This window comes from Crassostrea angulata, chromosome 4 (assembly GCF_025612915.1).
Source record: "Crassostrea angulata isolate pt1a10 chromosome 4, ASM2561291v2, whole genome shotgun sequence".
Classification (NCBI taxonomy): domain Eukaryota; kingdom Metazoa; phylum Mollusca; class Bivalvia; order Ostreida; family Ostreidae; genus Magallana; species Magallana angulata.
This window is the reverse complement of record NC_069114.1, coordinates 34,027,927-34,042,607: the sequence shown is the minus strand read 5'-3', so window position 1 is coordinate 34,042,607 and position 14,681 is coordinate 34,027,927. Positions and strand designations below refer to the sequence as shown.

The 14,681-nt window shown below is 32.9% G+C and overlaps 1 protein-coding gene and 1 long non-coding RNA gene across 2 annotated transcripts; one reads left to right on the top strand and one right to left on the bottom strand.

Annotated features, from left to right (window-relative positions):
• The first annotated feature begins 974 nt into the window (after nucleotides 1–974).
• Nucleotides 975–6,101, top strand: LOC128180841 (uncharacterized). Its single transcript, XR_008243261.1, has 3 exons — nucleotides 975–1,469; nucleotides 4,584–4,695; nucleotides 5,964–6,101. It is a non-coding gene; the product is annotated as an uncharacterized LOC128180841 (long non-coding RNA).
• On the bottom strand, nucleotides 5,965–10,604 carry LOC128180840 (uncharacterized). Its single transcript, XM_052848998.1, has 2 exons — nucleotides 7,423–10,604; nucleotides 5,965–7,182 (listed from the first exon to the last, which is right to left on the bottom strand). Exons 1-2 carry the CDS (start codon nucleotides 7,653–7,655, stop codon nucleotides 5,994–5,996), a joined length of 1,422 nt encoding a protein of 473 aa, XP_052704958.1. The 5' UTR covers nucleotides 7,656–10,604; the 3' UTR covers nucleotides 5,965–5,993.
• Nucleotides 10,605–14,681: the final 4,077 nt, after the last annotated feature.

The following is a 14,681-nucleotide window of genomic DNA, read 5'->3' as shown; positions in this document are numbered from 1 at the left end:
CCGCCCATTATTCATGTTTTCATCTTTTTCCTACTTTCGATATAGTAAAGCGATCGCTGTTAAAATTTATCGATTGATTGCTTTAAATAATCATTTTGAATTTTATTTTAAACAATATTGAATCGAAAATCTGTGAATAAAGGCGTTTATTTCTTAAACTTGCATTGTCGGTTGCTTACCATCCGCGTCAACACAGCGCTTTCACTCGCCTTGTTTTGGTTGCGAACAGCTGACAGCGGTGTGTAAACATTTTCATAAAATGCATGTCCTGCAAGACGCCGAAAGTGGAAAATGCAGCTCAACCATCGTTTAAGAGATAATAAAGGTATGTTTTAATACAGGATATGTCGTGGTGACCTTTTCTTTTCAAAACATTTGCTCTTTTCAGTCCATGCAGTGTACCTACACATGTGTTGTTTTGCCCATCTTCGCTGTTTTGAATTCTTATATCTAATTAGGCTATACATTTATATTTTTTTGTGTATTGAACTACACACCAGACACTGTAAACATTGCACTTGAAAGAGGTGGGGTTCCCAGGGTACACAATTGTAGAATGCTGTACAAAGTGCATGCATGTTTGCATGGTGATTACACATGTTTTGCACTTCAGTAAAATTTTGGATCTTAGATGATATAACTCATTTTGCTGGATCTGTGCTTACAGTAGATATCTATAACACTGTTTTGAATTCTTATTTGTTATTTTGCCATATATGTACATGTGTGTCTTAGTTTGTATTGAACTATTTTATACACACCATAATAGGATACACTGTAAACATGCGGGGTACCATGGTACACAAGTGAAGAATGATGTAATCATCATGTGCATGTATGCATCATGAATTCTTTACTTAATTTTAATAAAACAATATTGTATCATATTGTCTTTCATGGCTTTGTTTATGAAATAAAAATTCAGAAAGATTTGCATGTACATATTTGTATGTGCTGCATGAAATATATTAATCATTATAGTCTGTCCCGGGTTTTCGCTTCCACGATATTTTGACAATATTATCAGTGAAAATAAGATAATATTTCATTAAAATGTGGATATTTCTAAGGTTATAAAATTTCCAGACAAAATTACCGTTACCGGACCGCTTAAATATTTTCTGCTGTTATGTTATGAGACGATTTCTGAAGTCTACGGGATTTTTCAATGTTAATTTCGGCCATTGCAGTCAAGCGTACAAGGGAGTGGTTATTATTTTTTGTTGCACATCGAAATAAAGCGCAAAAATAAAATAAAATATTCAATTTCAACTTTGCATATGTTATTGATAACTCAGCTGTTTGGTAATGTTGTAAACTATCATAAGACAATTTAAAGTCAGGAAAATATAAAATTCAAGCCGAGTGTGACGCGGTACAACCAACGATGCACAGGGCTTGCCTCGAACTGACGTGTCTAAAGTTTATAAGTATACTCTCGTCGAAATATCAGCGCATCTGGAATAAAGGTATGTAAACAGTATTTGGGACATTTAACATATATAATAGCAGTTCATGATATCAGTACTTAATAGATCTTTATGAGTATCTTTTTGAATCTGTAAAGCGAAAGTAGGACTCATTAATTGTGAAACCGCAGAATATATAAACATCAACATACGACAATTTGATCTGTGACAGCCAAATAAAAACGTTTCTGGTAACACCCTCATATTTAATGTGACACCTAGTTATGAAAAATGAATTGTGTTTGCTGTAGTTATTTAATGGGTGGTTGGTGGGACCAGAGACATATTTATGTCTCTGGTGGGGCCATGGAAGTGGTGGAGAACATTGAGATGGGATTAACCCAAAAATATTATTAAAAAGGAATATCTATAATCATTCCAGTTTTGAGATGTACTCATCTCTAATGCCTGCTTAGAAATGTTTTTGAATTATTCGTTAATCAATTGGTACAAATTTATATAATTTTGATAAAATAGATGTATTATTACTTAAGTGTATAACGTTATTGTTTTCATTTATTTCAAAAAGGTTAACCAGACATACACTTATGTGCATTATATGTCCCGTGAATAACCAAGTCTCGGACAATAATTCACGATATGATATTAGCAGTGTTCGATTATGTCCATGATAATTATAATCAAATTAATGTGGAATAATTAACACATCATCACAAAATGGCTGACCGCTGATCGAAACGACATTTCGTTTTATTAAGTGGATTTTATGAACAGTAACATGTAACATACTTCATAGCCGAGTGGATAACATGTCGGACTAATGATCCGTACATCACGAGTTCGAATCTCGCAGGGGCTTTTGTTGTTACTTACTGGATAAATTATTTTAGATATTGATTTTTTATCCCCAAACTGAATGCAATTTTTTCGCTTATTTTACATTTGTACAGTTTATTTATTATATCTTTCATTATAAAAAAAATGCCTGTTAATTTGAGTGACTTTTTCCTTGAACTTGGCTTTTGATTGCATGGCCAAGTGTATTAATTTATTTTATATAATTTACATGCATGAAATGATTATTTCAAAACCGTCCATTTAGGAGATTAAGTTTACTGTGACATCATACGAGTAAAATATTTCCAGAAAACCAAACAGCTCAATTTTAAAGTCCATTCAGGAGTTTAAATATATTGTGACATAATACAAGTAAAATATTTTCAGAAAAACAAATATGCTCAATTTTAAAGTCCATTCAGGAGGTTAAATTTACTGTGACATCATACGAGTAAAATATTTTCAGAAAACCAAATATGCTCAATTTTAAAGTCCATATAATCAGAAATGTATATCATAATAAAGCTCCATGAAACCACTCTATGCTCTCTACTGAATTTAGTATAGTTTATCAAATATAAACTACCTGGTATGCTAATAGAATAATCACTATATCGGCTTTTTTTGAGAGTTCCAATATTCATTCATCAATAAAAATATTGTGTAGAAGTCATAAGTAGGTTAAATTCTCTTCACTTCTCAAAGTAAAGTACAGTCAATCTTCGTTATCTTGAACAATAGATGGGACTGTTTGAAAACTTTTAGTTATTTAAGTATTCAAGATATTGAGGGTAAAATACTTAAAAGATAAGTAATTGGGACTTATAAATCACTTATTCATTGTGTTTGAGATATCAGTGTTCGAGAATATAGATAAATAGAACTGTAATAGTATATGGATAGAACTGTATATGGGTTCTTCATGTATTCTTACTCAGCTTGCAATTTACAGCCCCTTTTATATCCATATTGATCTGATTTTAGCATCATGATGGTATTTTTAAATAAAAAAAAAATGTAATTATAATTTTATAATGTTTATTTTGCACAAAAGTTCATTCATGGATCTCATAACATGACAGATAATCATTATTATATATCATTTTTAATAGTTTTTTGATAATTATGAGATGTTTGTTATTTTTAATTGCAGATGTTGATATAATCACAGTTTCATGATATCAAATTACAGCTCATTTTCCAGGAAAAAAATCAATAACAAACATTTTACTAGTGATACATGATTTCTCCAAAATGAACACATATACACAGGCACTGATAAACTGTTTCTCAAATTAGCAGTTTTTTAAAGTCTTAGTGTATAATACACTAATTTGAAATAATAGATCCCACAATTGTATTTCTCATGATCATAATAAGAATTATATGCAATCAATTGTAGGCAATCTCTATTCAAAAATGAAATATAATATTTAAGAATGATATACAACAAATCCAAAATATGCACTATCACAGTCAGTACATGTGATTAAATTTAATTTAATGAATTCAAAAGAATTTTACATGTTACTTGCATTTGTAAAATATGCAACAAATCACAGATAGGCAATACCACAGTTATCACATGTTATTTAATTGAAATTAATGAATTCAAAAGTATTATACATGTAATATTTACATTTGTAAAATATGCAACAAATCACAGATGGGCAATATCACAGTTATCAAATGTTATTTAATTGAAATTAATGAATTCAAAAGTATTATACATGTAATATTTACATTTGTAAAATATGCAACAAATCACAGATAGGCAATATCACAGTTATCAAATGTGATTCATTTGAAATTAATGAATTCAAAAGTATTATACATGTAATATTTACATTTGTAAAATATGCAACAAATCACAGATGGGCAATATCACAGTTATCAAATGTGATTCAATTTAAATTAATGAATTCAAAAGTATTATACATGTAATATTTGCATTTGTAAAATATGCAACAAATCACAGATAGGCAATATCACAGTTATCAAATGTGATTCAATTTAAATTAATGAATTCAAAAGTATTATACATGTAATATTTGCATTTGTGAAATATGCAACAAATCACAGATAGGCAATATCACAGTTATCAAATGTGATTCATTTGAAATTAATGAATTCAAAAGTATTATACAAGTCACCTGCATTATTATTCATATTTAACAACAAATTATTATGTACACATTGTGAGAAAATGGATTGAAAACTATATTTGAACACTGCTTGTGAATAAACATTTTTTTCTTTAAATTTCAAATTAATTTAAAACATGAACATTAGTAACAATTGAATTCCCTATTCCAGAGAGAAAGATGATCACAGTAGAAAGATTGATACTATAGATGAAAATCTGCTGACAAAGCCATTCATAACATGCAGAAGAAGAATAGTTCAAGTTTCACTTCTCAAAAGTCAGGTATACTAGTTCAGTATTGGGACTGCTTTTTATAACTTACCATCTTAATATATAGAATCATTGAAAATCAATGAAAAGGAATTAACAATGAATGGAAAATATCATATTTACAAGTAGAAATCATTTTAAAATTTATTTGGGATTTGTACTAGGTTCAGTCACCCTAAACAAGCGTGCATTCTTAGCACATTGAATTAGTCATACATTTGTAGTCATCATGCAACAGACTGATTGGGAAGGGGGATTCCATACCCCCTGGAAAATGTAAGTTTATTAATAGGCCTCGAATGCATCAATCATCTTTTATTCGTTTGGTTTTGTCTCCAGAATAATTGGGTTTATTCAACCCACGTGTTATGCATTGATTCTAGAAGTAGACTATAAGTGAATAAAATGTACACAGGTAACCGTTTATATCTGGTTTGCCAAAACATTATAACCTTTATATATAGTGATATCCAAGTCGTAATAAAATCATAGCCGCCTCGACATTGGGGGCAAATTTTGTTATACAGCGATATAACGCGGTACCTGTTCGTTTGTTTTGTGAACAAATTTCGTGCATCATTTTATTCATTAAAATATAGTTTGAAAGAGAGGTAAAATATACCTGTCAATTGTATAACTAATTACTGTAAAACATTCTTATAACTAAGTGCCAGGGACGGACATTTTTGCTTCGTTATAAGAGCAATTCATTGTATCTGTCAAGTTTACAACAAGTAATAAACCCACAGGGAATTAAAAACAAGATGCTTAGTTATATAAAGCAGTCCCAAGTATAAAGAAATGAAACTAATCACTGATACAAAATATTCAAACAAGTTTTTAATTACCAACTTGTTAATAAATAATACTTATAATAGTATGCAAAATGCAAATGGACAATTATAGATTAGGTTATAGAAAATATTTTCCATTCAAACAATATATTGAAATAGAAAATGTCATGGCATTGCAAGAAAAATGATTTTGGAATTGTGAAGTGAATATCTTCACATTGCAAGGGTGAGAAAGTGTTAAACTTTTTGCAAAATGATTGAAGATGTGTTGTGTCTTATCTTTAATGTTGTGTTGTTGTCAGAATGATAAAAAGTATGATGCATTAAGTAAAATATTAATGAATATACATTTTCAAACGTGTTTTCCCCAAAATTTATATCGGACTACATGTATAGAATACTGTATTGCCATTTTAGAAAATTGATAATAATTTATGAAGTTATGTGTAAATCAGTGATTAATTTTCTTTCTTTTACCTTTAAAAGGGAGCAGTTCTCCAGACACCATGGGAAGACTCATGAAGGAGCTGGATTCAGACCATACAAAGCGTTCCAACATTGGACACACTTACCTGACTTTAGAGAGGGCTTAGTACATATGCGGTGACTCCACCTCTTACACACTTCACACTCAACCCATACAATCTTTCGAGACTTTCCAGGAGCATTGTAATCACCACATATGCAACAAGTGACTTCGTCGTCAGACTCCTCAACGAAGCCCATGGATTCGTCAGAGTCAGAGTCATTTTCGTCATCACCAGAATCTGTGTCCATGTCACTGTCACTGTGTTCCGAGTCCGTCAAGTCTATGACCACAGGAGCAACCTCCTCATCCTGGACTCCGTCGAGTTTCCACAGTTTTTCTTCGACCTCTCTTATCACGTGACTCTCCACCTTACGCCACTTCTCAACCCCATAAGTTGATCTAGCCTGATTAAAGAGTTCCTTCACTTTCTCTTTCTTGAATGTGACATTGCTCCTGGCGACGAAACTTTTTAATTCAGCCCAGACCAACTCAATAGGATTAAGCTCACAGTGATAGGGAGGTAGACGCAAAACTGTGTGACCTGCTTTCGAAGCCAAATCGTCTATTACATATTTAGGACGAGGTTTATGTTGCTTCACCAATGTGATCAATTCAGCCTTGATCATTCCCGGAGTGTAATGAATACCCTTTCTATCAAGCCAAGACTGGATCTCGGCCTTCGATGCCGACGAAGTCGGACACTTAGACTCAGGATCCAGATGACTGTGATAGGAAGCATTATCCATCACTACGACTGAATTGGTCGGTAGGTTAGGGAGCAACTGCTCAGTGAACCACTTCGTAAAGTTTTCTGAGTTCATCTCGTCATGATAATCCTGGTTGCCTGTTTTCGACTCAAAAATGAGAGCAGATCCCGGGATCATACCCACAGCCGAAGAACCTGCATCCACAATTATCAGACGAGAGCCTTTCCCAGATGGGACAAAACGCCCATGACCTCCACGATGCGACTCAAAGGCAGAGGTAGATGTCCTAGGACAGTCCACCCAATCTCCCCTCGCTACATGATTGGTGTTCAACCAAGTCTCATCCAAATACACAATAGGACGACCCTCCTCTCTAAACTTCCTAATGGACCTCAGGTAAGTATGTCGCATACTTACGATATCGTTCCTGTCTCCAATGTAGCGTTGGTTGGAACGAGTTTTGTAGAATCTGGAAAAAAATAGACATGATATTTTTAATACACATACTAGTACCACTTTTCATTATCACATGTAAGCGAATTATTGATGGTATGATATGTTTTTATATTATGTTAATTGATTGATTGAATTGGGAAACATTTTTTCATGAATATGGCATATGCTCAAATGATTTACACATTTATTAGACAGATTGAAGGTGACTTGCAGTATTGCAGTAGGAAAATGAGATTCATCTCTATGTGCTTACCTGAACCCAAGATCCTTCACAAGTCTCCCCAATGGAGACTTGGTGATCCTGACTCCCTTTTCTACTAGTACATCTGACAGTCGACGAAGTGAAACGTACTGGCCCTTCAACTGCATATCATGAATGGTCCTCTTCACCAAATCTGCATCGAAGTCATCAAGCTTTCTACAGGGACCACGTTTCTTCTTAGGAACAGGTACAGGAGGAGCTGCCTGAAGATCCTCCACCACCATCTCCACAGGGTCGACAACAACCTTCTTTTTCAGTGTTTTCACACTTATCCCTAATGATGTTAAAAAATATTCTACTACCCATTTGTATTTATTAAGCTACATGTACCTGAGTCACTCAGCCTCACATGATATTTTTTGATGTTGATTTTTGTCTATTATTGTGCACTATCCTTCAAAAATCATCTATAGAAACGGTTTTCAAATAATATCATGGGCAAGTGTATTTAGCTCACCGAGACAAAGTCTGGGGGAGCTTATGCTATACCCCGGCGTTGGCGTCAGCGTCCAGACCTGATTCAAGTTTTTGGTGCACTAGGTCCTGTATCTAAGTTATTACTATCTTCACCAAACTTGCACGGATGCTACTTAGGGACTTGAAAGACTTGGATATGATATGTTTTTATATTGTATTATATAATATTATAATGTATTACTTGTATATTGTATCATATAAGATATTATTGTATAATATGATATTGTATTACATAATATATTATTGTATCCCATGATAATGTATCATACGATATTCAATATTGTATCAAACCATATTACAGTTTCTGATATCCAAGATTATTAACTATGATTTTCATATAATATGATAAAGGTGGTCTCATAAAGCTGATGCCTCGTCTCGGTGAGCTTTGTAATAAGCTATATATTACAACATGCAGCAATATACTTTAGGCCACATACTGGTAACAGTATTGTTCTGGTGAGTATTGTCAACCAATATGTAAATGCTGATTTTACAATCACTTAAGGTAAAACACAGTAATTTCAACAGTTGTCATGTTGTAAATTTTGTGTTTACACCCACCCAGTAAATTCAAAATTAACATTACATTATGACAGAAATACCAGTATCGAAATATATCACTTGATACATTTTGTACCATGATTAAAAAATAATGAAATTCTGATTTTCAACACACTATTTTTCCATAGTTATAAATGTAGCCATTTTATGCAAATTTTTTTCTGTTACCTGTTGCTGAAGATAATCTCTTCATGGGGTCGTCAATGTTTCTCACATGGCCTTCTTCTTTTTCTTTTTGAAATTGGATGTAAATCATCTTTAAAATATCTGTTGCCTGAGGAAGAAAATTGATATTGCACATGTGTAATATACTATGCAAGCTGATACAAGCTTTCATAATTACCGATAACATTTAGTATACTGGTATAATGTATGTACCTAGGTATAGGGTTAACTTTAGACTCTACCAGGAGCACTAATTTTAGCCCAACTTTTCCACTAATCATTTTCAGTTGAAAGATTGTCAAGATCTCACATCAATATTAATTTTTCTTAATTGCAAATTTCATGATTCCTTGGTTAAACTTTTACAGAGAAATAGAGAGTAATTTTTTAAAATCTTATTTTGCCAGAATAGGATGGAACAAAGAATATTGACCTGGGTTTAAAATTGACCCGAGAGTCATATTTCAATGTTGAATACTGATTTGGGGTGCTTTTTTCAATGTTTTCGCAATGAAAAGGATAACAGCAATACATTATTTTGCAGAATTGCTTTAAATGGCTACAAAGGTATAGCTGTTACCTACATATTATTTGGGAAATAAATTGTAAAACTCTTATTTACCTGTACTTTATTAATCTTAGTATGCAAACCCAACTTCTAAGTGCATGACTTGTATGTGTATACTGTATATATACAGTTGGAACTTCGGTATCTCGAACACCGATATCTTGAATACAATGGATATGTCGAAGTGATTTGTAAGTCCCAACCAATTAAATTTTAAGTGATTTACCTTGATATCTCGAATACTCGGATATCTCGAGGTTTTTAACCAGTCCCATCTAGTTCGAGATAACAAGGTTTGACTGTATTTCTGTATTAAGGGGAATGTGGGGCCATCTTATTCCTTTGAAGATAAGAATGTTAACATTTTTTTAACTGGCTTGTTTCTGCCCAAAACTGACCAAAACTATTGCCAAAAGATACAAAAGCATTAAATATGAAGTTCAACATGTCATTTTGTTTGAAAAGTATGCGTACGAGAACAGGATGATGCCTTATATAATCACTTAAAACAGCTTTCAAACTGTGTAGGGGATACCAATGTACCCCCTTCATATTTTTCCAGATTTTTAAATCTTCAAAATAAGTCTGTAACTGCGCAGTTTGACAGCCGTTCTAAGTGATTTAAAAGACATTGTCCTGTTCTTGTATGCATACTTTTCAAACAAAATGACATGTAGGACTTCATATTTCTTATCCTCCTCAAATGAACAAGATTACTGCACACCCCCCTTAAAATGGCCTACAGTATAGTGCAATACTTGCATATGATATTCACACCCATAAATTTGTCCATTCACAACTTTCTGGGATATGAAAATTGTAAAAGGCTCATATTTAAACTATATTGCACATAAACGTCCATTCACAATTTACATTTTTTTCACACCCCCTTTGCCCCTCCTCCTTAAAAATAGAAAAAATGTTCTTGGAAATATATCTTCCCATTTTAATTTGCACACCTATATTCATGTTGCAAGTTGTGAATGGCTCATGATATATTATTATAGACTTTAAATTTTTGACTTCACTTTATCATGTAGTGTAAAACTGGCCCAAGACCAAATCAGGCTAGCCTAAATATATAATAAACATATGGGTGTAATTGAACGGGGTGCAAAATGACTTGGCACCCATTTGTATTTTAAGGGCAAGGTCAAATATTTTATAGTGACATCATACGAAGCAGACAGCAGTGGAAAAGTTTGATTTGGATTAAAAATTGGATTCTTAGCATTCATAAATTCGGGACATTATTTCAAACTGACTATGATATGTGTGTTGATCATGGATCCTTGTGGTCGTAATTTTGTGAAAATGTATTGTGCACCATTTGGAAATTACAGGAAGTTTACATTTTCAATATCAGGTACAGTAGAGTTATCATTTAAACTTATATAGATAGAGTTATACATGATTGCATATGTATGAGGCATAGGATTTTAACGTTAGGCCCATACAAAGAAAAAGTGAAGTCAAATATATTGCAGTCATCGTAAAGAATCTGAAATGATATGACTGACACAATGAATTATTGTATACCTCCATAGACTTCACTGACTTCGCTGACTTCCCCTTCTTGGAACTCGGCATCTTATTTTGTGTGATGATATATGTATACGATAGATATATATGTTTTAGAATTATATGGTCTATAGTTTATAGTCGAATAGCAGACTATAGGATATGTTTGGTTATCCTCGGAAGCTGTATGTTTTAAACTTGGACAAATACCGAAACATCCCGAAAGCCTGCGCGAACAACGGCAACGTGCTCGACGTCAGCATACGTCATCGACGTAACGTTACGATTCTTCACGAATATCCTCAAATAATTACAGGCCCCTTCCGAAGTGGCAGCCATTTTCTGCAATGTTAAATTCCCGTAAGGTTTCAATTTTCGCTCGTATCATAAACCAGGTGGACATTGAGAAGCAATTTTATGGCAGATAATCTAGGCATTTTTCCTTCTAGTGAATGAAACACTTTTGGGTAAAGAGATAATTATGATTATCGAAATATTTGGCAAAAAGTGGTGGAAGCAAAAACCCGGGACAGAGTATAATATATTTCATGTGTTAAATATGTGCAGTAATGCTTCATAATAATCTGATAATAAACCCCAACCAGTAAAATCCAACATATGTGGTGGTCAGACTCGACCGCTTTAGATCAGACTGCATAGTGACTAGATAATATTTAAGAGGCACAAGCTTGAAACTGACCTGGTTTGTTATTATTCACTACCTGATCCACATGTACATGCATACAATAACATATACATTTCCTCAACAGCAGATTTTTTTTAAATTAACCAATGTAAAACTTACATGCTATTCTACAATTTATTAAAGTATTTTCTTAGAAGAGGATATTTTAATCTTAAAATTGAAAAGAACTTCATATTACATTAAGGTCAGAATTTTAGGGTATTTATGTTCCCTGATATTCATAATACAGTCTTTTCAAGATTTAATTTTTTAACAGAATCATTGTTTTTTGTTTTGAGTTATGGTCTATCTATATGTTAAAATACATACATGTATTGATTCATTTCTCGGTAAAGTTTCCATGCATAGCGTATGTATACATGTACGTTGTATACAAACAATTTTGAGATAACAAATAGATGTGTATGTTGGATTAATATGTTACTGTGCTCAGATACATCAGCTTATGTGTGACTTTATGGACAGTTCATTGCTAGAAAAAAAATATGAAACTAATGGAATTATAATTTAGTAAAAGATTATTTCGAGAAGAGATATACTGTATATCAAAAGAAATTGAATATTTACTATTACACTTTGAGTAAAGCAGACTCTCTCTCTCTCTCTCTCTCTCTCTCTCTCTCTCTCTCTCTCTTAATTTGATATGTGTTAATAGTTTATATCTAAGATATTTGGTTTGATTTTTGTACTGCTATCTTGTCACATGCACAGATCCGGAAATTTTTCCCGGGGGGTGGGGGTCCGAAGGGTAATTGGGTTTTTCATGGGGGTCCGAGGCATATTTGATAATTTTATGATGTAAATTAATTTATTTTTATTTCCCGGGGGGGGGGGGGGGGGGGGGGGGGGTCGTAAAACTTCCCCCTTCTAGATCCGCGCATGTTGTTATACTTATAACGCTGCATGGTCAGTGTATTTTTTTTTAAACAAATATTAATGTATTTGCTATGCATATGTTCTCACAGATAATTTCTTTTTTAAATTTTAATTTCAGCCCAACATGGACTTCTGCTACCACCTGGCGACATGGGTTTTGCGGGTCGATTCTTGTGGTTTCAACTCTTGAGGTTACCCTGTCATCCCTACCCATATATTCCCTGTGTTCTACAGACTATTTAATGAAAAATTAATGTTATAATGCATAAACATGATGGATAAAAAAGTGCTCATCATCATGCTTTGGTGTATTTTGAATGTGTTAAGACATTATTAAAAACAAAATTAAAGCTGTTTAAAAAAATTACAATTGTGAGTTTTGAAATTTTGTTTTTCAATAAAAGTATATTGTTTTCTTAATTTTGTATTCATTTGATTTGGGTCTAAGGCATATTTGCAATGATTTTACTATGTAAATTTAATACATTTTCATTTTCCAGGGGGGTTGGGACCCCTCTGACCCCTCCTCTAGATCCGCGCATGGACACTTCATAACAATATCAAATTACATATTTAATAAGCAGGGGTGGATTAAAGCAGGCATGTAGTATAAGATTGGGGCGGGGGGGGGGGGGGGGGGGGGGTTGCCCCCCAACTGTTTTGAGAGTATGTAAAGAAATTTAATTTTTTTTTTGCTTGTCAAGAATTTTTGGATGAGTCATCCCCCCCCTTTCAAAATCGATCCTACGTAAATCTGGCTTCTTATTTCCTTTGCTTTAGCCTGTTATCTATACACTTAAATTAGTCTGAAGTTATATGAGGTAGACATTCATAGAAAACCAGCCCCCACCCCAGACCTTAGATCCGCGCATGTGGTTCTCTGATTTTGTTCTGGTGCATTGAGGAATTCATCACTCCATTCTGTTTAAACTGAACAAAAAATAATAAATTCATAATATTCCTGTGTAGTTTACGAATTGAAAGGTTCAAAAGGTTAATAAAATGTGCAGATAAGGAATAACCAACGATTAACAAGGTAAATCTTTAAATTTTCCGCGCTTCCCAACGCCAGATTATCTGCCCTTGATCCTGATCATCAGTGCGTTTGAAAATCGGCTAATTTGCTTAAAATCATATATATCTGTCTAAAATTGTGAAAGTTCAACGATATCCAGTCAATTCTAAGGATTGTGTTTTAACTTTTTTATGTTCATCAAATACCAGTGATTGTAAAAAGTGCTGGGAGCAAGTTGTAGCTTGAAAGGAAACATTTTTTTGACACGTGAATTGACTTAGTTATCGACAAAATTTCTAAAACTTGTACGATCAATGCTAAAGTTAAGCATGTTGCTGGTACTGCTATAGTTGCTCCCAGCACTTTTTAGATTAAGCAATTAATTTTCTTTTAAGTGATATAAACAACAATTTAATATTTCATTCGTATATCGTTGAACTTTTGCAATAAATGAAGTCATATGTAGCTGCTCTATTTTTAGCATATCACGTGATAAACAGCTGATGCGGTGACTGTGTTCCGGTGAAAAATGTCGGGGAGATCGGTAGTAACATAATGATGTATAAACTTTATCATTGCCATATTTGGATGAGTTTGTAAACTTTGTCTGAAATTAAGTCTGTTTTTAGTGCATTTATTTCATACGGTAATCCATGGGCGTCCTTAACCTAGCTGCGTAGTTATACATGTATCTATTCGATATTCATAGTCTGTTTTTACTTTTAAAGTAAAATTGTTGTTAACTAAATACAATTATGTCATTTTTGTTTAGCGAGTAAAATGCGATAAAACCTAGTATGAGTGATATGATTTAAGCATAGAAATAGAAGATCTTAAAAAGAAAACATATATCAAAAAAGATTTAATAAATAGAAATAAAAATATTATATACCCAACCAATAATATTCTTTTCCTACAAAACATCGATAAAACCATCATAAAACTTTCAGAATGAACTGACAAACAAATCTTTATAAAACACAAAAGCTAAACACCAACTGGCGTTTTTGGTCATGGCTTATTTATTGAACCTGCCACCCAATTGGTGAGCAGGTGCATGGCTGTACAATCAATCAATCAATCAATCAATCAATCAATCAATCAATCAATCAATCAATCAATCAATCAATCAATCAATCAATCATCACATCAACAATCAATTGTTCAATCAATAAGTATCCATAAGTGATCAATCAATCAATCAAATTGTTTGATCAATCAATATAAATCAATGGCATTAGCAACAGGATTATTAAACCAATCAATCCATTATTAATCAATCTACTAATCAATATAATCATCATTGTCAAATGATGAAGTAAGCCATTTTAATAATCAATGAATCAAATAGTGTATAC

What these genes read in the sequence shown, in the direction of transcription:
- LOC128180840 (XM_052848998.1), bottom strand. Translation starts at nt 7,655, where the DNA reads ATGGTGGTGGAGGATCTTCAGGCAGCTCCTCCTGTACCTGTTCCTAAG. An exon ending in GTGAAGGATCTTGGGTTCAG is followed by an intron (nt 7,183 to 7,422) that starts GTAAGCACATAG and finishes ATTTTTTTCCAG; the next exon opens with ATTCTACAAAACTCGTTCCA.